The sequence below is a fragment of the Chiloscyllium plagiosum genome, chromosome 42 (assembly GCF_004010195.1).
Source record: "Chiloscyllium plagiosum isolate BGI_BamShark_2017 chromosome 42, ASM401019v2, whole genome shotgun sequence".
Classification (NCBI taxonomy): Eukaryota; Metazoa; Chordata; class Chondrichthyes; order Orectolobiformes; family Hemiscylliidae; genus Chiloscyllium; species Chiloscyllium plagiosum.
Genome location: NC_057751.1, coordinates 9,459,441 through 9,485,301, shown reverse-complemented (window position 1 = coordinate 9,485,301; position 25,861 = coordinate 9,459,441). Strand labels below are relative to the sequence as shown.

General features: G+C 40.3%; 1 protein-coding gene and 1 long non-coding RNA gene across 16 annotated transcripts in view; one reads left to right on the top strand and one right to left on the bottom strand.

Annotated features, from left to right (window-relative positions):
- LOC122543083 (cytosolic purine 5'-nucleotidase-like) overlaps window positions 1–23,794 on the top strand; it is a 126,646-nt gene extending 102,852 nt beyond the window's left edge. For 5 of the 15 annotated variants that reach the window (XM_043681326.1, XM_043681318.1, XM_043681323.1 and 2 more), the window contains 10 exons: window positions 1,325–1,378; window positions 3,821–3,904; window positions 10,788–10,829; window positions 12,235–12,342; window positions 13,162–13,228; window positions 15,479–15,649; window positions 16,722–16,773; window positions 17,385–17,445; window positions 18,446–18,622; window positions 20,465–21,655. In XM_043681326.1, coding sequence (XP_043537261.1) covers window positions 1,325–1,378; window positions 3,821–3,904; window positions 10,788–10,829; window positions 12,235–12,342; window positions 13,162–13,228; window positions 15,479–15,649; window positions 16,722–16,773; window positions 17,385–17,445; window positions 18,446–18,622; window positions 20,465–20,644 — 996 coding nt within the window. In that variant the 3' untranslated portion in view covers window positions 20,645–21,655. The other 10 variants (XR_006309914.1, XM_043681319.1, XM_043681321.1 and 7 more) reach the window with 10 other exon arrangements.
- Window positions 1–25,828, bottom strand: part of LOC122543085 — a 46,396-nt gene extending 20,568 nt beyond the window's left edge. Inside the window, exons 1-2 of the long non-coding RNA XR_006309915.1 lie at window positions 25,700–25,828; window positions 8,225–8,321 (exon numbers count right to left, since the gene is read on the bottom strand). This is a non-coding gene — a long non-coding RNA (uncharacterized LOC122543085). The remainder of the gene's footprint in view (window positions 1–8,224; window positions 8,322–25,699) is intronic.
- Window positions 25,829–25,861: the final 33 nt, after the last annotated feature.

Below are 25,861 nucleotides of genomic sequence, written 5' to 3'. Positions count from 1 at the left end.
AGGGTTTTCAAATTCATATTCCTGTTTGTTTGGGCAGTTGTACTGATGCTGTTGTTGTTACACAATAAGAATGTTTACAGTCTTAGTCATACTTTCAACAATTGAGATTCCTGAGCTCAACTCCCAGTTTTGTGAGCTAAGGATGACTGAAATCCCTTTCTTGTTCTCTCTCTCATTCTCTTTATGTTAAGATTTTCACACTATTTCTCTTGCTCCCATTCTTTCTCATTTGCTCTGTTATTGGTTCTGTATCCATCTGCTTTTCTCTCTAACTTTGTGTTTACTTCTAATGCAGATTCTGCACCATTCATGAACTATCTATGTCTATTTCATACCATAAATGTACCTGATAGAGCTTTGGAGGTATTTCCCTCCCTCAAGGTCCTCGCTCGGGTCACTACCATTCTCTCTGTTGTTGTTCTCTGCTCTCTGTACTATCTATTGTGCCCTTTCCCTTGCACACTCTCTCTCTCTTCCTCTGTTGCTTTGTGTGTTTGTATCACTCTCTTGTATGTTTCTTTATTGATCTACCTTTGTCTCTTTGTTTGTGTCTGTCTCTTTAATCCCCACAGGAAGGAACCACTGTTAGCACTTCTTCCTTGTCGAATCATTCTAGTACATAGTGCCCCCTATTGATGATTAATTGTAGAAACATGCCACAATTTGGAAACATTCCTTTATTCAGCGCTCATTTTCCTGTTCTTTAGACCTGTGAAACCATTACAGCTGAGACACAAAATACAAGTAGATCTGGAGGTGATTGATGCTTCATCCAATAAATGTAAGCCTGCTTTGGCACATGGAGGGGAACACAAACGTCAAGAAGTGCTTGCAGTTTTAGGCACAATCTTGATAGAGGGGGGTTTTCTCACCCCCACCCACCCCAACTCCTTACTCACCACCCCCCCCCCCCCCCTCCCCCCGCCCACCACTGTACCATTTCTGTGTTTGTTTACAAGTTAGGCATTTGTTTTAAGGACAGCCCATAAGAAGAAGAATTCAGGTTCTGTACTAATCTGTCCAATTAGATGATTACAGAAGAGAAGGAGGCAAGGAATCCAAAATCTTTCAATGGTTGTGGTTCTGCATGAACCATTGGCAGGACTTAGTTTTCAGGCATTAAAATTTGTAAGGGGACAAGCCTGATCTGGTTAGTATGTAGCAGCGAGATGCCAATGATCCAAATCCACAAATCCAGGTTGCCTTTTGTCGGGTCATATGCATATATGCTGCCCCTAAACAAAAGAGCTGAAGCAGCTTTGAACAATGGCTGGTTGTGCTGAAGAGTTTTGGAGTTGTTTCAGATTTTTCTCTGTTGTTGCAGGGGACTTTGAAGAAGAAAACTCTCGGAAACCTGGAAAAGTATGTGATGAAGGATGTGAGTAGAATATGTTTGTGTTTTGGTGTCCATTTTCCTCACTTCTTGGAAGGTCTTCCATTGCTAAAGGCTTTACATAAATGCCCAGAACGAAATAATTTTTTTGGAAACCTTTAAGAATATGCTGAATCATATAATCAAAGAATAATACAGCACTGAAGAGGCTATTCTGCCGATTAAATCTGCATGGCTCTTTCCAAAAGCCACTCTGTTGGTTGAATTCACAATCTCTTTCCCCATATCCTTGCAACTCTTTTTCTGCTGTGATATATCCAATTCTCTTTTTAAGGCTACTGGTGAAATTGTATGCATCTCATCATCACAACAGTGGTGCATGAGCAAGCTAACATGGTTTTTGGGAACATCTAAATGATAATATGCTCTGATCTGAGTAGATTTCTAACGCTTCTGGCTTTTCCAAAAGTTAAAGCCAAATCTCCGAGACACAATTGCATGCAACCAGGAAGAAAATCAGAGGGACATTGAAGAACATAGAAAATTAAATGATCATTTGGCTTATAGTCATTGCTTGTAAAAATATTGGAGATGGGGAAAAATATATTTTACTTTGTGGAACTGATGAAGCCAGAGGGCAACACAACAAATCAGAACAGGAGCCAAAGCTGATCCATTTATGACCCTTAAATTGTTCATTAATGACCATTTAAGTGTCTTTTCCTGCTTTGGCTGCAATTTACCCAGTGTCAAGCAGACTTGCTCCCATGTCGCCTGCTAAACTGTGCAGCTTGCATGTTGTGTATGAAGGAGTCCCTTGATCTGGACCTGCCCACTGAAAGCCACACTCCTGTCCTTGTTCCTGACCACCACAGCACTCCTCTTTCTGTGACATCCACTTGTGAGACTGACCTCCATCACCCAATCCCTGATTCCCCACCCCAAACTTAACTGTTATGGGTGGTCCCTCAGTCTTGTGAGTCCAGTTGATGCTGTACTGGCAGTCCCTAGTACAGCAGAGCTCTGGAGATGAAGGAGAGTTTACCTTGTTCAGGGGTTTTGGTAACGGATGCAATCATTTGCAATGAATGATGTGAATGTAGAAAATGGGATTAGTTACCCCATGCATTCTATATTCATTTCATGAAAGTACTTCATGAAATTATTGCATTCTATTTGAAGTCCAATACGTGTTTTGATCTGAGATGAACACATCGTTCATTGTTCACTTGATTCAGAGTGATTTTACACCGTCACTTGTTACGCAAACATCAAAGTGATCAGCTAAATCTTGTCCATACAGTAGTAAATGTAGAGGTGTCCTGATATAATAACCATGTCGCAAAGCATCCAGAAACTGCTCCAGTCAGTGAGTTTCAAACTTCACAGGTGTTGCCACCAAGTTGGACTCTGCAATTTTGGTGGGAGAGATGGAGAAAGTGAGGTCTGCAGATGCTGGAGATCAAAGTTGAAACTTTATTGCTGGAACAGCACAGCAGGTCAGGCAGCATCCAGGGAACAGGAGACTCGACGTTTCGGGCACAGGCCCTTCTTCAGGAAGAAGGGCCTGTGCCCGAAACGTCGAGTCTCCTGTTCCCTGGATGCTGCCTGACCTGCTGTGCTGTTCCAGCAATAAAGTTTCAACTGGTGGGAGAGATGCACTGTTTAGGCAGCAGAATATGAAACAGTCATGGGAGTTGTGCCCTGTTGTCATGCTGACTATAATTTTGCCCCATTTATTTTGAAATCCATTGTCCTCATATATAAAAAAGTACTTCTTATTCAAACAATTGAAACTTATCAGGCAATTAGTTTGACATTCAGTGATCCATCAACCCCCATACATGTTCAGAGTATAACTGATGGGATGGATTTTAACAGTAACTGGAAGAAGGAGACCTGAAAAGTTAGAAGCACACACCAATCATACCGCACCGAAATTCTGAGCATGCTCCCTCAGCCAGAAAGACTGGTAATTGAAAAATCATACTTTAGTTATGTTGCTGAGACAATTAAGTGCTGGAGAAAAGCTTTCAATACAAACCACATATATTTCAAAACAAATAGAGCTATTCAACCCATCTAATCGCTTTTTGTGTTTAATGTCCACTCCACATGCACAGCTGTCCTAATTTGTGTTTGCACTCTGGCTCCATCTCTTTTATTCCTTTCTATCACATCATAACTGTTGATGTAGTTTCTGCATTGATCGCTCGTTCTGACAATATATTCCACAATTGTAATATATCCTGGTCTGTCCAAGTAAAAGTGTTTTCTCCTTCTTCCTCTGAAATCTCATATTTATTTTTCATCAGTGTCCCATTGCTTGAGACTTAACAACTAATGAAAAGAATTTGTTGTTCCCTGCTCCATTCCATTGCTTTTCACAGTGAAACATTCCAACCACATGGCCGTGGAAGCTTCTCTGGCCTAACAAAATCGCCACACTGACTAATTGAGTTGCAACTGACTGTTGTTCCCTTACAGCCTCGGTTGCCCGTGCTCCTCAGCCGAATGAAAGAAGTGGGAAAAATTTTCCTTGCCACCAACAGTGATTACTCCTATACAGACGTAAGTGTAAATTTTATTTCACTCTGTGCTTCCTGCAACTATCTGTTTTTTAAAAAAAAAACTGCAAATAAATACAGAAAATCTAGGACTCAATCCAAGTTCATTAGCATTTGCAAAGAGAAAAGACAGCTTAATAGAGTCACAACCAAAACACACCATCCTCTTTGCAGACTATACATCTTCTGTTATAATATAAGATGCAAAAAGTTATGAGCTGATGGATCTGTCTGCGTGGGTTTTTTTCCGGGTGCTCCAGTTTTCTCCCACAATCCAAAGATGTGCAGGTTAGGTTAATTAGCCATATTAAATTGCCCATACTGTTCAGGGATGAGTCAGTTAGGTGCATTAGTCAGGTGTAAATGTATAATAATAGGTAGAGAAATAGGTCTGGGTGGATTACTCTACTTAGGATTAGTGTGGACTTGTTGGACCAAATGGTCTGTTTCCACACAGTAGAGATTCTATGATTCTGTGACTCGATGAATGCCATTCAATAAGGGAGTGAGAGCAGATTCAGTGATAAGTTTCAAGAGTATTAGTTAAAAACTTTAAGGTGTCATGGACCAGGCCAGACCCCATAAAACATTTCAAGAAGGAAGCCCAGATCCTAACTTTTTTAGTTGGATATTCTAGGAGTGATGCAGCTGGTCAAACAAAAAAGAATTTCAGTTTTAAACAAAACAGAACTTATATATACGTAAACAAAAGAAAACCGAATTTATGATAACATAACTATTTCAAAATGCAACCGACATGAAAACGCAACTTAACAAAGAGCTATTCCAATTTCCTGCAACATCCCCTCACATACCCCTTACCAAAAAAGTAAATTCAAACATAGGTTCTTACAGGAGAGAGATTCATCATGAAGCTGTTTCCTTGGGTCCCCATCCAAAACCTACCCAAAACTAGAAAAAACACTGAACTGGGAGAACTGGCCACTCCCATTTCACTCTACAAGTGTTTCTTAAAAAAATTTAAAAGCCTTTTCAAGTAGTTACTTCCAGACATACCAGAACTTCTGCCTTTATACCGCTCGAAAAATAACCAAGGACACAATAACCTTGTTAATGGAGTAGCATCATTACACCTCCCCTCTTAAAAAAAAAAGAACCATCGATATCCAAAGATGGCTTCATTCTAAAATCCCTTAATCTTACATTGTTAGTACATTACAACATATGTACGTTACATTGACTATAACCATGCAAACATGCACTAATCCATTCTGTTTCAGTCCATTTTACTTCCGCCACCGAATGCCTCCGGCTCTCATCCAAGTCTCGATAATGCATTGGCAGTCACATTTTCTTGTCCTGCCACATGCACAATTTTTAAATTAAATGGCGGTCACAACAAGCTCCATCTAAACAGTCTGGAATTTTTGTTCTTGAATTTCTCTACAAACTTTAATGGGTATATATGATTGTCTCAGATACATTACTGGTAACATAAATGTTGAATGTTGAAACGCCAACGCCAAGCTCAATGTCTCCTTCTCAACTGTCGAATATTTCTGCTGATGAATGTTCAATTTCCCAGAGAAATATCTGATAAGTCCTTCTATCTTTTTGTCATCTTCTCGCAACAGCACAGCACCGACACCCACATCACTCGCACCAATAGCCACCTTGAATGCTTTTGCGTAATTAGGTGTGGCTATTACTGGGGCGATGGTTAATGCAGCTTTCAGGTCGTCAAATGCCTTCTGACAGTTTGCTGTCCACTGGAACTTCTTGCCTTTCTTTAGTAATTTAATGAGTGGAGCAACCACACTGCTAAAATTTGGTACTAATTTCCAATAACACCCATTCAATCCCAGAAATGGAGGGAGGGAGAGGGAGGGAGAGGGAGAGGGAGAGGGAGAGGGAGAGGGAGAGTTTCCTCCCACAGTCACAAAGATGTGCAGGGTCAGGTGAATTGGCCATGCTAAATTGCCTGTAGTGTTAGGTAAGGGGTAAATGTAGGGGTATGGGTGGGTTTCGCTTCGGCGGGTCAGTGTGGACTTGTTGGGCCGAAGGGCCTGTTTCCACACTGTAATCTAATCTAATCAAAAGTCGTATTACCAGTGGGGTATAGAGAGGTGTTGTGGGTAGCACATGAACTACCAGTAGGAGGTCATTTAGGAGAAAGAAAACCTCAAGCTAAAATACAAAAACTTATGCCAACTTTCCTGTTTAAGTGTCAGTTTGTGAATTTCAGACTCTCTTTTTTCCTGTCTTCTCTCTTTCTTTTTTCCCTTTGTTCGCTCTCTCTTTTCTTTTTGTATTTCCTCTGCTTTTAATCATAATCCTTTGCCACTAACTCAATCTGATTCATTCTCAACTGAATTTTAACCATCTCTGAAGATTCTGATGGCAATTCCAGCAAATTTAAATGCTGAGCTCTTGCTGTGATTATCTCTCCTTTTCTTATGGACAAAGATAGCTCCAACTGCAACTTGACTATCAATTCCAGCAGCTTTCCCTTGTTCACCCTTTATAAAGCCCCCAAGTCACTTTTTCCACCCCCAGAAAACTCTTAGTGAGTGAAAGAGCCATTACTATTCCAAGCACTGTTTAGCTTGTCACAAAGTAGATAGCTGTTCCCAAGAACTGATAGAGGAAAAGTGGATCGAATGGCATCCTGTCTTGTGTCAATTTGATTCTTTTTGAAATACTGAAAAGCTACCCCTTCTTTTGCATTCGTGGTAACTGTCTATTTAGTTGTCGATTGCACCCATTCTTTCTTATTATGTATTCATGTGCAGTCATTGTGAGCCAACATCAATCGATGGTGGAGAACATAAACTCCCAACCATTTAAAGTTGGAAACGCATATGCAACAATACTGACAGCACAGTGATAAAACTGCTCTGTCATGTATCAATGCCTGTGGATTTAGATTTGTCGTGCTGATAGTTTCTGCAATAAACTTGGAGGTACCTCATAATATGGTCTGCTCGAATGCAAAATCCAGTAAATAAAATAAAGAATTTCAGATGCTGGAAATCTTAAACAGAAGTAGAAATTGCTGGTAAAACTCAACAGGTCTGGCAGCATACCATCACAATGTATGTCTGTCTGGGACCTCAAAAATTTAATTCTGCCATTATGGTCAAAATTGTTCTCCCACAATGAACATAACCACCCACTGAAGGAAAATGAAAAGCAGCCATTTAATTAGTCAATTGATTTGACATTGCACCTACCTTTTTCATTATTTTGGATGTAGGAATCACGAACTGGAGGGATACAGTTTCATTATCAGACCTGACATGAAAGGGTCAAGCAACACAGCAGCTATGAAATAAGAAGTCACAGCTAAAGCTTGCCCTTGAGATATGGACCCTGTCACCTGCTATTGCAAGATCTCAGTGTCTTTTCGTTCAGTCCTCCACACAGTTACCAGTATGTGAGTTGAAACATTTGGGAAAAATCTCACACACCATCTCTGTCACCCAGCTGTGACCCTCAGATGGTGTCCCAAGAACCTATCAATAGCCCCTTCTCATTTGTCAGCAACATGATGTCCTTAGTGGCACTGATCCAGCAGCACTGGTTTTCATATGAATTCTAGTAACCCACAACTACAAACATCTGATGTCTGTATCCTAACTCACACCAAATCTATTTAACCATCACTCCTGTGTTCATTGATTTACAGTGCTCCTGGTGAAGCAATGCCTTGATGTTAAGATACCCATCCTTATTTATGAAACCCTCCATGGCTTTTCCTTTCTATGTTTGTACTCTCCTTGAGTCCGAAAACTTCTGTGCTCCATTAATTGTAATATTTTGAGCATCCCTGATTTAATTACTTCACACTAGTAACCTTGCCTTCAGCTGCAAGGCACTAAAATCTGAAATTCCTTCCTCATACTTCTCTGTTTCCTCATTAAAGACACTTCTTAAAACCCATCTGTCTATAGCCAATGTCACAGTCTTCAATGACACCTCTGTAAAGCACCTGAAGACGTTTTATGATGTTAAAAGTGCTCTCTAAACAGAAGAAAATTTTGAGGACTTAAACCTGAGATCCATCTTGTCCTGTATACAACTTGTGCTGCATGGTACTGTTTGAAGATAATACCAGACAGACTATTTATTTATGTCATTCTTCTTTATGAAACATTGTCACATGCAAATTAGTGAGTACATTTCTTTCCCTGGCAACAGCGATCACATTTCAAAAGTACTTAATTGACTTTGAAATGTCCTTGGATTGCGAAAGCTGCCATATAAATGTAGGCTCCAGGTTTTGGTACTGAGCCATCTCACCCAAAAGACTGTTTAATTTTAAATTCTTAACAAATTGGATCAATGTAAAGAGACAACTCACCAGCATGCCCCGAGTAGTTTCTTGGTACAGACGCACAGGCAAAAATCTCTGAACAGCAATCATGAACCAATCTGTGGCTGATCTTGCCTTTGCAAACCTAAGCAAACACAGTTACAGGATTTCCATTATCACTATGGCTGCCTTCAATTACCTTGGCAAAGAGCACAAATAGATTCTGAACATTAGAAGTAGGAGCTGTCCAGTCAGCTGCTCAGACTTGCTCCACTTAAGCTTCATTTCCCTGAAACCTGGAGAAATTTGATACAGAGCAGACTGGATCAACTCACTAAGCAACGGATGGGGACAAAATGTTCAATTACGTTCATATGTTAATAATTATCAAACTGATTTGCTTCGCATATGCTTCATTAAAAATATTTTTTGTTTTAAATCTGTAGAATCAATGCTGACATTAATATCTATCACTCTGAAACATGGATATTCCTGGAGAATGAGATTATGAGAAGCATTTTCTATAAATTTTGTGGAATGAGGTCATGTAGGATGTTAAAATATTTAAAAATCTAAACTCTGACTCCAGTTCACTTCTTGGTTGCCTTTCTTCACTTATAAAGAACTGAGGAGGGAAACACAACCAAACTGATTCCAGGAGGTGGATTGGTCATTTACACATCATTTACACATCATTTACACAATCATGAACCAATCCATGGCTGATCTTGCCTTTGCAAACCTAAGCAAACACAGTTACAGGATTTCCATTATCACTATGGCTGCCTTCAATTACCTTGGCAAAGAGCACAAATAGGTTCTGATCCATTTACACATCATAACAAGGTTCCATGCCTTAGATTTCATCTGTATTTTAAATTTAACTCTGGCCAGTTAGGTTTCATTGCCTTATGAGGAGCAGAAGCTAATGTGCAATAGGGATGGATCCAGCAGGTTAGCTTTTTGCTAAGCTAATGGATACAGCTTTCCTGCTTATGTGCTTTGCTGCTGTGATCAGATAATTTGAACCATTCCCTGCTGAGCCACAGTTTTCCTCGCTCCTTTCCATTCTTGGGGACACTTGTACCCAAGGCCTATCCCCATCATTACCTCGATCTGGCTGACTGCAGCTGGGGTAAGGAGATGAAAATTTAAATCAGGTCCTGCCTTAAATTCAGCAGAATCTGAAGCAAACTTTTCCCTGCCAGCCTCCAAGCTCAGATTGGCATCTATGTTTCTTAGTCAAAAAGTGTGGCACTGGAAAAGCACAGTAGGTCAGGCAGCATCTGAGGAGCAGGAGAGTTGACGTTTCAGGCATAAGCATCGATTCTCCTGCTCCTCAATGCTACCTGACCTACAGTGCTTTTCCAGCGCCACACTGTTTGACTCTGGTCTTCAGCATCTGCAACCCTCACTTGCACCTATGTTTCTTCGCTCATTGGGCATATTATCATAACAGGGGAAATGTTTCATTCTTGCATTAGTCATCAAGATCTAATTACGGATCATCGAATCCAAGTTATGCTGATAGGAGTTCTGCCGAGCAGTTGAGAAAGATATGATTTTTGTGGAACTGTATCTTCGCAGAAATTGGTGATGTGTAATTTTTGATGAATATTATGAAAGGTTTCTCATTGTGAACCCTATCGACATTTTTCGAGCTATCTTCACTCATTTAACTATACACCACGAGCCTCAGGTTCCCTGCTTAGTGTGTTCTTCCATTTGCCACAGTCAGAAGTCCTGACAACTGTCTGGACCTCCCAGGATTCCTGGCACCTACATCATCTTCAAAGCCATCTGTTCACCCTGTCATGTGTTGGCATTTGGCAGCTGTGCTGCTCAATTAATTTTATTTGTCTGGGCATGTTGGACAGAAGGTAATTGGCATCCCGTTTTGCAGACATGGACCTGTAGGTCCTTCTGGGTAGGATTCTATGTGGTCACTTACCATTTGTGACTGATGGAGGTCTAGAGGATCAAGTCATAGAATTGTATAGCATGAAAAAAGACCCTTCGGTCCAACTTGTCCACACTGACCAGATACCTGAAAATGATCTCGTTCATTTGCCAGCAGTTGGCCCATATCCCTCTAAACCCTCGTGATGAGTTGGTGTAGCCAAATTCCTGCTCCAATTTTCATGATGGTTATTATCACCATTTAGGTTCTGTCTGGCAGGTGGGAGGATGGGAAACTGAAATAAGGTTATGAAATTATGTGAATTTAAAACATGCCTTTCACTAGCAAGAATCTCATCTCACTTCAACGCTTGCTTGGAAAATGGGACTTCTTGGTTTTGACGCTGAGAAGATCCTCATTGCCAATCTTACATGTTCCCACCAATGAGCACCTTGTGCAGTAGCTGGGAAGATTCTGTTTTGAAATTGTGCCAACTTCACAGGTAAATGTTTGAAACACTTTTTGTTGAAAGATGCATATGAACAGCACTTATTGGGGGTCACTGGCACTCGTACTGTGGTAGATTTTTAAACATTTAAACATGTTCATAGTTGATCATAGTGTTAGTCCAATTGGCAGCAAGTAAACAGCACAATTAACCCTCAAACACGTGATTTACTTGTGCTCATCCTCATTACCTTTCTTTTGCAGGCAATAATGAAATATTTGTTTGATTCCTCACTTGGGCAAAAGGTAAAATTCCAAACCATTGCAGCACATACATCACAGATGGAAGCTGACAATATAATGGTCTGTACACAAAACGCAGCAGTGGGTAATCGGGGTGAACAATGGGTATATCTGAAAAAGGTACAACTCATTTGAAATAATCAGACAAGGCAACTATCAATTTACAACTAAAATAAAATGACATGGGGACTTGAAATCATGGAGGGAGAAATGACACATCACAGTACAAATCATGAAATATTTAAGATCTTGAAGGTAAATGACTGAGTGGATGCTGAAAGATTATTTCCCATTCTAGGGAAGATGAGTACAAGGGGAAGGAGGAAAACATTTTTTTTCTCAGAGTTTTTGGAGCTGTATTTGAACCACCATAGAGAGCAGTGGAGGCAGGATCATTGTGTATTTTTCAGACAGACCTGGATAAATTCTTGATGAACAAGGGAGTTGAAGGTTTTGGGAATAGATGGAAATGTGAAATTGAATTCCTCCTTTCTGTTTCATTGACCCCCTGTAATTTCCAGCGAATACTTTCAAATATTGGTGTAAGGACACAATGGGCCTGATACAGGCAAGGAAGTATAGTCTTCCTCTCTTTATCACTCTGACTTCCTGTTCCCATGGTCAGGAATTGCCCACCTTCATTAGGAATATTGCCCTGTGGCAACTCCCTCGCTGGACTGACTGCAGCACTTCTTTATAATTCCTACATTCCTTTAACGCACCTTGGGGAGCATTGAAAAATATACATTTCTCCCTCTCTGCCACATATTGTACCTTCTGAGTTTCAATTACACAAGTGTAGACAAATGCACATTGATGTTACCCTTGTCATCTTCAGGATCTGAGTTCTTTGTTCTTGAAATGCAGCAAAACTAAACTCATTCTCAATGCTTGTGGTGATCTGCATCCACAATGTGCCAATCATAAAACACTGAGTTTGTACAGTATTTCTTTGAGCCAGTTAGAAGCCATTAACAATTTTATGTTTTTATAATATTTTAAGGTTGTGACACCATTGCAAGCCCTCAACAAGCGATATTAAACAAAATTTCAGACCAGAACAGAAAAAGAAATATGAGGACAGATGACAGAATGTTTGGGCAATTAAGTCTGTTCAAGAAGGAAAGAAAGGCAGAGAGGTTTAGGGAGAGATTCCATAGTGTAGGCCTCAGATAAATGAATGCATGGTGTATAATGTTGGAGCAATGAAAATCAAAGTGGTGCAAGAGGCCTGAATTAAAGAAACTGAAAAGGCTTGCTGGATTTGAGGAGTTCACAGATTAGGGAGGGCAAAGTCATGGAAAGGCGGGGAAACAAGCATGACAATTGTCAGATTGAAATATTTCCAGAACCTAATGTTGGTCAGCAAGTTCTAACATCTGATATTTTCTTCTTTTTCTGTTACCAGTCTGGTACATTGCATGTCTCCTGGCATTCCTACTTTGACCTGATTTTAGTCGATGCAAGGAAACCTCTATTCTTTGGAGAAGGAACCGTTCTCAGACTGGTTGACACTGTGAGTAATGGAGCTCTGCTTCAATGACAAAGACAGAGTGTAAATCGGAAGGGTCAAATTTTTCATCCCACTCACTCAAGGCAGATACTTCTTGCTGATTGTCTGAGACCTACCTTTACCTTACATCCCACTGCATTACAAGCAGCAGACCAGACATCCTTCATCCCACCATCCCAAGGAAACTCCAAGGAAATTGTCATCATTTTATTGACATGATGTGGAGGTGTCAGTGTTGGACTGGGTGGACAAAGTCACCAGTCACATGATACCAGGTTATAGTCCAACAGGTTTATTTGCAATTGCAAGCTTTCAGAGCGTAGTTCATTTGTCATTTCACCTGACGAAGGAGCAGTGCTCAGAAAGCTTGCGATTTGAAATAAACCTGTTGGACTATAAGCTGGCATTGTGTGACTTCTCATTTTATTGACACAAAGGCTTTAATGCTGCTGATACCTATAAGTGATGTATGGAGTAGAACTGCACACTTTTCTGGGACAAAGTCTGGGGAGATGTCATCATATTACCTCTCACCTGCAACTGCCCCTCACCCAACATATCGGTCATTGTGAAACTCCATTTTCCCATGGCTTTTCTATGTGTCCCTTTGCTAACTTAAAATTCTGGTCATGCTCACCATTAAGCAGTGCTGCCAAAAATTCAAGTGAATGGTTTGAATATTTTATTCTCAAGCTAGAAATTAGGAAGTCAGTAAAATAAATTACATACCTTTTTGTTCAAACTATTTAATGTCAAAATTTCCTCAGTGATTTCAGCGATTGGTGGCAGAATATTTATTTATTCATTTGCATTATATTGCAGGAATCTGGGAAGCTTCGAATTGGCACTTACACAGGCCCTTTGCAAAGTGGTATTGTTTATTCTGGAGGTGAGTCCTCTGTGCCATCAGGTTGATTCTTACACAATTGCATATGTTCACTATCAGCACAATGAATGTGTATAATGTGAGGGCATTGAGGACGACACTCTACAGACGACTTATTAATTATTAAAAATGGGCAGCTCAAATATTTGAGTAAGTCCTGCTGGCCTCTGGTCAGGTCAGTGAACTGAAGGATAGTTTTAGATTACATATTTGCTGACTTGAGGGGAGGCAGTGGCCTAGTAGTATTATCACTGAACTGTTAATCCAGAGACCTGGGTTTGAAACCTGCCATGGCAGATTGTGGAATTCGAATTCAATAAAAATCTGGAATTAAGTGTATAAAAATGACCCTGAATCGGAATTGTTGGAGAAAAGTGTTGGAGAAAATCCCACCTGGTTCAGTAATGTTCTTCAAGAAAGGAAACTGCTGTACTTATCTGGTCTGGCCTACATGTGACTCAAGACCCATAGCAATGTGGTTGATTCTAAACTTCCCTCTTGGTAATTAAGGATGGGCCTAGCCAGTGATGCCCACATCGATGAATGAAATATAAAAAACTTCTGCATGTCATTTCACTGTGAGGCCCCATCCAATCCAAAACATTGGCTCAGATACATTTCCTCCTTGACTCAATACAGTATCTAACACATCTGATCACCTATTCAAGTTTTTAAAGCAAGCTGCTGAGGAATCCAGTCCAATGATTCCTGTTTTGATTGATATAGATTGCACACTCAAACCTCACAGAGGTACATCATTGAGAAAATCTAAACAAAGCTGACAAGTCTGCAGAGCCATACGACTGGAATTTAACAAATGAAATGCTAGAAAACTTTTCATTGCCATCTCTCGAACTGGCTGGAATGAATGCCATTTCATGTGATCTTGATGTAATGCATGACCATTCAATCACTAACACTGAATAAGAGAAGATCTGCTTGGTCCAAAGATCTGCATTACCAAGTACCAAAGATCTTCCTACTTGGCGGTGATTCTTTCAAATTGGGCAAAATGCCTAAAGATGTAAGATGTGGCCCAATTGGCCTCACTGTGTGTTCTGAGACACCAACTTTACTGCCAACCTTCCCGCCTTTCCACAGGGAACACAACAGGAGGCCTGGAAGACTTTGTTTTCTCCTCCCAATGCTTTTCGTTGCCATTTCAGTAGCCATCCAGTCTCCCCGCCTGCCCCAAAAAAGTCCTGGAAAATTCAGTACAATGTGTTCCACTGCCTTGAAGACAGTACGGCCTGTGTTGTTAGCTAGATGTCATTGGTTTCTTCAGGGGATTACATGGAGTCCGAATCACAATTATTATGGTGTAGAAGGAGGCTAATCAGTTCATCATGGCTGTACTGGCTCTCTTATCTCGTCCAACTTGATTATCTAGTGCTGATGTCCTGCCTTTTCCCCATATCCCTGCACACCAGTGTGAAAAACAGAACATCTACTGTCCTCTTGAATGAATCAACTTAACTTGCCTCCATCATATTTTCAGGCAGTGCATTCCACACCCTAACAACTTACAATGTGATTTAGCTTTCTCGTACATCAGCTTTGCTTTGAAAAATCTCAAGGTCTTCTGTCAACCTACAAACAGAAGGAGAATGGTTTCAGGAGGAGTCAGGCTGATCAGAGACCAAAAAGGGGATTTACAGATTAAGGCTGCGGGCATGGCTGAGGTTTTAAATGAACACTTTGCACCTGTGTGTACAAAAGAGGAGGATGCTTCTCAGACCATGATGCACTGTTGAGCCCAGGTGGTGAGAGATCAGCTAATTGACAGCCATTTTCCATGACCTGGGTTTTCAGTATGCGTGACTGTTTCACATTGCTAATGTGGCAAACAGCCCCACAACAAGTACAAAAGGATGTGGTGGACCTTCTGATTTTTTTGCTGAAAAAAATCTATCTGATTGTATGGTTGAATTTTTTGGGGAATCCCCCTTTCAATTATGTACATGTTACTTGTCCTGCTGACTGTTAGGGACAAAGTCAGCATGTATGCTGTACACTGACAGTGCACTGACATTGCGTGGCATACCTGCTATCTAATAGCAATTGACCAAGAAAAATGTTCAAAATTTGACTGTATTATTAATTCTGTGAAAAGTGGAAGACTGTGGGAAAAACATCACTCCAAGTCATGGTGGTCTGTGCACCATGAATCTCACTCAGCAAAACACTTTCAATGAAAATGGGAACTTTTTGCCTGATGGATTGATGAAAGATTCTCTGTGAATGTTGTTCTAGGGTCATCAGATATGATCTGCGACCTTTTGGGGGTGAAGGGCAAAGAGATTTTGTACATTGGAAATCACATTTTTGGAGACATCCTCAAATCCAAGAAGCGGCAGGGTTGGAGAACATTCCTGGTTGTGCCTGAACTGGCACATGAGCTGCAGGTCTGGACAGAGAAGAGCGGTAAGTACAAGCTATGTGGAGTTGGAGGCACATTCAATTTTCTGCCATTCTCAATTTGTTAGTAGCTAACAGCATTCAGATCTGCATTTAAGTGCAGAGTAGACAGTCTATATGAGTCAAGATTCAATAAGAAATGAATGTATGGAGTCCAGATATTGTACAAATCTGAACCCATATTTTACACTCTCAAGTCAAGAGGGCAAACCTGAGTGCATTAGGTACAGAATTAGTTTACCCATTCACCACAGGACCCGGCTCCTCAAAATTCGTATTCACAATCCTGCACTCACGTTTGATTTGATGCAGTTAAGCACCCCTTTGCTGCTGTTCCTCTGTTCTTCAGCTTGGTGAGACTGCTCATACTTGCTTCCCTCTTCCTATCTGTTTGTAGCAGGAGTATCTTGTGTGAATTGCTTGTTCTGGAATCCTTCAATAATCTGTCATTGGCTGACTCATTTTCTTCATTGACATGTTGTTCCCAAGCAACACATGGTCTCCACATGTGCATTAGCATTCAACTTGATATCTTGTGCTGGTAGTCGTCCATGCTTTTGTATCTCTGACCCAAAGTACTCCTTGTCCACAGTTTATATCCTTGTAATCTTTGTTGAGATCTGAGTCTCTTAAAACCTGCAACTTAACGTTGCCATCCATGTTTTTAGATTGTTTCACGTTTTTGTCCTTTGCTTATCTTGATGACAACTTCCCTACCCATTCTGTCTGATCCTTTTCTGCATCTCCAATTCCCTTTTCCGGACAATTGCCAGCTTTACTTTCAGCCACCTTGGTCCTATACTCTGAAATGGCATTCCTAAGTCCTTCAACATTTTCACCATTTTCTCTCTCTTTAAGGCTTTAAAACACACGTTTGACAAAGCATTTACTCAGCAGCCCTCATCTTTATTGCTTTAACTTGGCAGTCATCTAACTGTCTTCGTTTATGTGACCATTTTGGGATGATTTTCTATGGTGTGGACAGTGTAGAAATGTAATTTATTCTTGTGTGATTCTCACTGGTGTAGCTGTTCATGATATTAAGCAGCATGTCACCTTTTCTTGTCCTTTTTCTCAGGACTTTTCGAAGAACTTAGGAACCTTGATATGTTTGTGGCAAATATTTACAAGTAAGTGAGCAAAAAATGTGCTAAATTTGTGAGGAACTCTTTTCACTGAGCACAAGATTGAAATATTTCAGAAAGTGAACTCAATCCTGACTGAGAAGCTGGAGTTTGCAAAGAAACTGCATTAATGGATGAAAAGTAACCTATAAAACCCTGACCAGGAAAGATCTGCCTTGGAGCAACCTTGACCAAAGGTGTCAAAATGCTCTTGAGCCTTTTAATTTGAAGTTGAGAGTGTGGTGCTGGAAAAGCACATTTCAGACATAAGCCCTTCATCAAGATTCCTGATAAATGGCTTATGCCCGAAACATCGATTCTCCTGCTCCTCAGATGCTGCCTGACCTGCTGTGCTTTTCCAGCACCACACTCTCGACTCTTCTCCAGCATCTGCAGTCCTCACTTTCTCCTTTTAGTGTGAAGATTGTCATCAATACAAGTGACTAAAACCTGAAGGATGAAACTGCGTCATTTTGAATGAAGATGCATGTTTTGGAAGTGCCTTCTTGCTGAATAAGTTGTAAACATATTCTTGTCTAAAATGTTGCCTGTTGTGTGGGTAAAGATAGGACAATGTTAAAATGACCTTGACATAATATTTGTTTCTGTTATGCCAGGAATCTGGACAGTAGCAGCAATGAACGTCCTGATATCACCTTAATTCGGAGACAAATAAAAGTAAGAAGTGCATTCCCACTATCAAACAGTCGAAACCTGGTCATCATGTTCAGTCAACAACAAGGAAGTCAGTGAAATGTATGATTCTCATTTAGAAATATGTGTTAGACACATTTGGTTTGTGAAAGTCAAAGAACAAGACTGAATTAATCTGTCAGAAGGTCATTAAATGCTGCAATAAGCACCTATCTGCCTGGACGAATTAAGCTGACATGCAGATATCAAAACATGCCTCAGTTAAACCTGAAATACAGATGTGTTGGAGTTGGATTGCAGTTGCAATACAGATTTGATTCATTTTTGCCAGCCACCCATTGCTGGGAGTTCCTACTCTGAGTTACAACAGAGCCAGTATTGTAAACTAACAGAGTGCTTATCAGGGCTACTTCATGTCAGATAGTCATTAACAGTAAGTTGTGTCAAAATTTCTCAAAGTCATATTGAAACTATGCATACACATTTCTGGTCAAACTGATGTTATTTCAAGAATGAGAGATGTGCACAGCTGATCCCATGAAACAGAAGGAAGAGATGGCAGGAGCAACTTGATAATCTCCAGCCTTTGTAATCAAGATGAGGCATCTCAGTGAAGACCTCACAGAGATAGGTATGACATGTAATGAGATAAGGAATGTAAACCCCAGAAGATTTTCAAATACACCAGGACAATAGAAAGGAAGAAGCATGCTCAGAACTTTAAAGCCAAGCTCAGACCAGGTGCCTGGAAATGTTTCTTTACATTGATGGTGAGAGGTAGTTGTCAGGAAAATGTGAGTCCTTGCTGTGAATTCACAGTCAGGACCAGTGAGATGTAATAATTAGAAGATGACAAGACTGATTATTCTTGGAGAATAAGATCCAAGGGGCTGAACATCCTTCTATATACAAATCTTTTGTTGTGAATCTATTTGGTGAGAGCTTCAGGTATTTCTTTCACTTTTTAAAAACACTTTTCAACTTTTTTACTTCTTTAATCTTAACTTTTTGCACGTGCTTCTAGGCAGTTACCCATGAGATGGATATGTGCTATGGAAAGATGGGAAGTTTATTAAGATGTGGCTCCAGACAAACACTATTTGCTAGTCAGCTGATGCGTTATGCTGACCTGTATGCTGCCTCGTGTATAAATCTTCTGTATTACCCTTTCAGCTACCTATTCCGAGCACCACCTGTTCTGGTAAGTCTGTGACTATTTCAGTACATATATTAGAAAATCAATACTTGGAGAGTTGAGATGAATAGAACCAACTATTGGACTGATATTGGCCATTAAGTAACTGACACAAAGAGAATGTTTCCACTTCTGAAAGATAATCATCTAAAAACTGAAAGAAAATCCAGAAAGAAGTTTTTTCTCCAAAAAGTAATGGGAATGTGGAACTTGCTACCACATGGAGTCATTCAAGTGGAAATTGTTTTGACGCATTCCAAGGAGTGGACACAAATATAAGAGGAAGAAGAAAATAAAGGGTTATAATTTTATTTTTATGATTAATGATTTGGATGAGGAAACAAAATGTAACATCTCAAAGTTTGCAGATGATACCAAAGAAGTATTTGATGCCACCACATTGAATGTATTCAAGAGGCAGCGAGATATAAAACTTGAGGCAAATGTGATCTCAGGTTACGGGGAGAAATCAGGATTAAATTATTGAGTTGGACGATCAGTTGGTGGAGCAGGCTTGAAGGGCCAAATGTCCTATGTTTTTATGTCTGTGTAAGAAAGATGGACGAACACTCGAGTGGAGCTCAAATACTGGCATACACTGGTTGGGACAAATAGCTTCTTTCTGTGCTGTGCATCCTACACACTCCTTAGTAGTCTTTCAAAAGGACAAAATACCTTTTGTCTGTGGAGCGCTTGTTTGTCCAGAATGTCGAGTTGCAAACATGAAGGGCTTACATTCACTGGGAGGTTGCAGGCTCATTGGTCAAGGGTGTATTTAGGTAGAAGTGATTCAGTTTCTTTTCTCTGGTCAGCAGCCAACCATTTTGTTGTTTGAAAAGCCTGGGTGAGAAGGCTGCAGCTAGGGTATCGGAGGGAGACATGGTTAGATGAGGGGAGTGAGGCAGGTGTGTGGACATTAGATTGCAGGCCACTCTGGAGATCCAGGAGGTGGTGATCTGTATCGGATCCCCGTCCCTGCCGACAACCCGCCAATCTTGAGGGTTTACAATTACATTCACTGGGTCCAATTCATCTCATTCTTTTTACTGATAGCAAGCTAAAGACCACCAGTAATTGTTGCCACCACTGAACTCCGGATAAGTACAACATCTTTCTAAATGTTGTACATCATCTTTTAGTTGTGTTGTGAGCTTTTCAGTTCTTGGGTTACTGGGCTGGTTAATAGTTACTGTGCATGATCTTCACTTGACAACAGAATCATTCATCAGTTGTTCTGTCATAGTCTCCACCGATTTGTCCTTCTGCTCCTTTTTCTTAGTCCAGTTGTCAGGTGTCATTCAGGATTTGAATTTACTTATTTAATGAATTAAAAATCTTGACTTAACTTTTAAAAATATCACAATGTTCTCCCTCTTCAGACGATCCTTGCAGACTTCGCAGATTGTTGTACGATACTGAACCTGAGAGTTTTTTTGTACGCAAAATTTATTTCTAACTTGAGTATCAATTTTAGGAATGATATGCCAGTCTGTCTAATTTGCTTCTACTTTCCTGAAGGCAGTATCTCTTATTAGACTACACACTGAGTGACACTGAAGCAGTAGTCCTGTTCTTCCACACAGTCAAAAACTGAGTTAGCTTATCCTACCCGAGGGCACTGAGGCCAAAAGTGCTGTCTCAACCACTAGCCTGCTTCCAATCATCTAACTCTAACAGTGGTTTGGAATTAATCATGAGATTTTCAAGATTATAGAATTAACTTTACAAAGTGAGAGAACTTCTGTCTTAAGTTAGTCTTCTGTGCTTATGGAGTGGTATCAGCTCCTCAAATTGACTTGGTTCAAGGTATGATTTAATTGATGAATGAAGAATCTTTTCCTTTTCTAGATGCCTCATGAGTCAACAGTTGAACATGCCCCACAGGACATGAGCTGCATGGAATCTGTCCTAGACAATCAAATGAACAAATTTGAACTAACCAATGGGAACCACCAGGTCAGTCAATGTTCAGGCCTGCCTACTACTTCCATCTCCGCACCCACCAAAGCCAGCATTATGCCATTTTAAGAACATAAGAAATAAGAGGAGGAATAAGCCATATGCCCTGCCATTCAACAAGATTTTGGCCATTCTGCGGAGGCCTCAACTCCTCTTTTATGCTAGCTTCTTATCGGCTTCAACTCACTGATATTCCAAAATCTATTTATCCCCTTTTTAAATACTTTCTGTGATCTAGCTTCCCCAACTCTCTGGGGGAGAGAATTCCAGATCTTCACTATCCTCTGAGAGAATAAATTCCTTCTTGTTTCAGACAAAAATGAGTGTCTGCCTATTCTCTGACTATGTCACTGAGTTTCAGATGATCCCACACATGGAAACATCTTCTCAACATCTCCCCTGTCGATCCCCTCAGAATTGATTATGTTTTTGCATTTCATGCACAGGAACACCCAATATGTTGCACTTTTATGGAGTCTCTTTCCATTTAAGTAATAGCCTGCCTTTTGATTCTTCTCAACTTCTCATTTTTCTTCATTAACCTTCATCTGCTGCATTTTTGCCTCTTCAACTACCTGAATCCACATCACAATATGCTTTCTTACCTATTTATGTAGGGTCAGCCAATTTGGATACATTACACTCTGCCCTTCCTTCAAGTAATTAACACAGATTGTAAACAATTGAGGTCTGAGGACTGATCTTTGTGGTACCCCACTTGTTGCAATCTGAAAAAGACCCATTCATCCAGACTGTGTTCTGTCTGTCAGCCAATCCTCAATCTATACAAATAATTACCCTCAGAGCGGAGTTCCCAGATTGTGCAATAACAGTTTATGTGGTGCTTGATCAAATGGTTTTGGAATTCCAAACATTATATTTACCAGTTCCCCTTTGTCAAGCCTGCTTGTTATATCTTGAAAGATATAAACCTCTGAGACTATCTTCCTCAAAGAACTCTAGCAAATTCACCAAACATGATTTCTCTTTGACAAAATCCTTTGACTTTTTTGATAAACTTTAGCATTCTTGTTGTTTGTTTTATATTTCTTGCCAAGTTACATGCAAAATCAATTTTCACACTCTTGATTAACCTTTTAGGAATCTCTTGCTGGACCCTAAAAAGAAAAATCGCAATCCTCTGGCTGACCACAAGTTTTCACTGCTGTGTCTGCCTTAGTTTTGATTGGATCTTGTCGTTGACCACCTTTGCTAACCATGGGTAATTCTTCCTTTTCATAGAGTCCTTCTTTTCGACCGGAATAAATTTTTGCTGTGTATTAAAATCCAGGCTCAGTCGCTATTTTTAGAAAAAAGGTATCATTAACCCTTCACTACACAACTTTCACTGCACTACAAAGTTGGACACACTTGATGACAACTGCACTCCTCTTCTTCCCCACCCTGCTCCCTGACAAGGAAAATATTGTGATATTTACCCTTCATTGAGAAAGATGTTGGCTTTACACTGCACCACTGGTAATCGTGGAACATTTTTATTTTTCACTACTTCCTTGATGCCAACTTGCAAGTTTTTCAGTCAAAACTTCCGCTTTTATTCAATCTTTAGGCTTCTTGGAAAAATGATGAAACTGACACAAGCATGGAGGAGGAAGAGAAATGAACATATTGCAAGATCCTTACAGTGGTAATGAATCAATCCTTTGGCTTTTGGGAAACGTTCCCTGCAATATATCCACTGACAACAATTACACTGTGACCCTCAGGAATGTTTATGACCCAATGAGAACATTGATCTTCAACTTTGTTCACAGGCGATAACTCACTGTGGCTGTGTGATCAATCATGATCTGTGTGTGTTCACTTTTCAAACATCAACTGACCAAAGTACTGTTCCTTGAGGCTGCACATTGCCAGTAATGGCCAGAATAATGGTGCCAACAAACATTTAAAGAAAACACTTACTGAAACATTAGAATTGAGGGAGGGTTCAAAGAATAGAACAATTCAGACTGTATGATATACACACATTAGTTTATATAGACATCATAACGTTGTGACTGAGTATCTCAGGAGATGTCTGTCATTTACAACTTGTTGTACTGTTTCATACTCCTGCACCTGAATATTTTCTCTTTGAAATATTTCAAATCTTCTCCAGAGAGATAATAAATGATGCTGTTCAGTTCAGGTGAAGAGCTGATCGTAAAACATGTACTTCCCTTGACATCAAAACACATGACTGGAAAGTCTGCTACATTACGGAAGATCTTCAAGACACAGATGTGGCAGAAAAGAAAATGAAGGAGGACATGCCAATTTTGATGAAAAAGAAAGGAAATGCAGTGTGAAAATTCCTTTAGAGTGTATTATCCCTTTTCTGAAATCTCATTTGTACTGGATATTTAGACAGTATATTTTTCCTTGGAGGAAGTGAGGACAGCAGATGCTGGAGATCAGAGTTGAGTGTGGTGCTGGAAAAGCACAGCAGGTCAGGCAGCACCCGAGGAGGAGAATCGACGTTTCAGGATAGACCCCTTCCTCCCTCTCCTTCCAAGAAGCCTGAAATTATTGATTTCCAAAAGTTCAAAAAAATGTACGTGGATGTGATTAAACAGATCATATTCAGATTGCAACATCTGAAAACATCTTGCAGCAGAAAGGGTTTGGGCAAAAGATTTGAGCTGAGGTATTCAGATATGAAATTTCAGATCATGTAAACCAAACACTCAGACCTGCTGGTATTAACTTCTACTGCCAGTCTGTCACTGAAGATTGAAGCACAGTTGAGCCAGACAGATGTACATGAACTTACTTTCTCGTAAACATTTTCTGTCAATGAAGTTAACGAAATGGCTTCCTCTGAAAAGTCATTTCACTGTCAGCCCTTCATTATAAAATTTGAAAATAATATACAGGATTGAATATGTTACCCAGCATAAAATTTCTCATTTATTCAGGCAACAAAATTCCAAAGAAATGTTTCCTAGAAAAATCAGAGTGCTATTACTGTTGATATTAATGTGTTTGTGTTACAGTTATGGGTTCCAACATTTTGGAGTTTCAAGTATGTAAGACAACAGTTTGAAACAGGTTCAAATCATATTTTGTTTTGCTGATTGTTACTGGAACATCTGACATTTCATTATGCTTTTAAAAATGGTTTGAAATTGAGCTTTGGGATATCTTTACAATTAAAAACATTCAAGAAACCATTCAGATGGAATTTTAAAATCTGAATGATATATTGCTCTTCAATCAATATTGTATGAATGAATCCTAAAATGGACAGATGGCCATCATATCGTATGGCAGAGATCAATGTAATACCAAAACAAAATTGGACCATTCAGGTCTTCAAACCCATTCCCTCTTTGATTAAAAAATAGCTGATCTGTTTCTTAACACCTTCCTTGTGTTACTCTAAACTTCCCTCTGGGTAAAAACAGATGGGCAATAAACGCTGGCCGAGCCAGTGATGCCCACATCTGATGAATGAAATAAAAAAAACTTCTGGATGTCATTTCACTATAAGGCCCCACCCAATCGAAAACATTGGCTCACATATATTTCCTCCTTGACTCAATACAATATCTAACACATCTGATCACCTGTTCAAGTTTTTAAAGCAAGCTTGTGTTAGAAGTTTATAAAATCATGAAGGCATGCATAGGGTAAATAGACAAGGTCTTTTCCCTGGGTTGAGGGAGTCCAGAATTAGAGGGCATAGGTTTACGGTGAGAGGGGAAAGACATAAAAGGGACCTAAGAGGCAACGTTTTCACATTGAGGGTGGTGCATGTGTGGAATGAGCTGCCAGAGGAAGTGGTGGAGGCTGGTACAATTGCAGCATTTAAAAGGCATCTGGATGGGTATGTGAATAGGAAGGGTTTACAGGGATATGGGCCAAGTGCTGGCAAATGGGACTAGGTTAGGTTAGGATATCTCGTCAGCATGGACAAATTGGAGCTGAAAAATGTGTTGCTGGAAAAGCGCAGCAGGTCAGGCAGTATCCAAGGAGCAGGAGAATCAACGTTTCAGGCATAAGCCCTTCTTCAGGTGCGCACAGGTCATCATTCTGCCCCCACTGGCTGGTACTGGTGATCATTCCCCCCCCCCCACTGGCTGGCACTGGTCATCATTCCACCCCCAATAGCTGAAGAAGGGCTTATGCTCAAAACGTCGATTCTCCTGCTCCTTGGATGCTGTCTGACCTGCTGCGCTTTTCCAGCAACACATTTTTCAGCTCTGATCTCCAGCATCTGCAGTTCTCACTTTTTCCATGGACAATTGGACCAAAGAGTCTGTTTCTGTATTGTACATCTTTATGACTCTTTTTGGACCTTTCTGTTGAAGGTCAGTGTCAAGTAAACAAATGTTGTCTTTGAGATTTGCACACTGAGGAAAATGTTTTCATGAAGCCCCAATGTTGCCATATTCTACAGTTAGAGAAGATTGCTATGCATCTCTTGCATGAATATATAAATAATATATTCTCCTTGCAGCCTGTTTTCAGGGGCAGTGCTGGACTGTTCTTCTGAATACTCAAAAGTGCTGAAGATTAGAAATGAAAACTTTAAGTGCTGGATGTTTCTATCAGTGCCTCAGGGCCTGGAAAGAGTTAATTTGAAGGTGTGTGTAGGGCAAGAAATGATGTCATATGGAGAATAGTTTAGCCCTTGAAAGGACAAAGGCATTCTGTTCAGGGCCCCCTCATAATCTGAGGCTGAAGCCCCTTCTGACAGATTTATTACCACACTGTATATGTAATCACGCATATCACACTTGAGGCACAAATATTTCAGCCTGAACTAAGTTATTTTCAACCTCAATCTAAAATGTTACCATTTAATGTCATCTGGTTTAACGGTTCCTTTGTCATCTGGCTGACCGTACATTCGCAACATGGTTCTTAATTTTCTGATGCCAATAGGAAATAAATACTGTCACCAACTCTCGGGAAGTTCCTTTCACCCCCAACCAATACTATGTCTGAAACTATTTTTCAAAAACTGTGACTCAACAGCGTCTCTTGCCTAGGAATGAGCAGTTTCAGTGCCACAGCAGACGAAATCAGAGAAATTGAGGCTTACGCTTCAGCACTCCAGTCCGAAGGGACTGTTTAGTTAATATCAAGCTTTCCTTGTCCTCATTCTTTTCTTACCCTGGGCCAGATGCAGACGAATGATCAATTCCGACAGTTTTCAGGTCAGAAACAGACAGACCCTAAACGCATGCGCATCTGTCTCTGAGTTCACCTTTTGAAGCATGCGCAGAACTTGAGCGGGGCCTGCTGAGGGAGCGTGCGGATGGTGCTCCGCCCCGT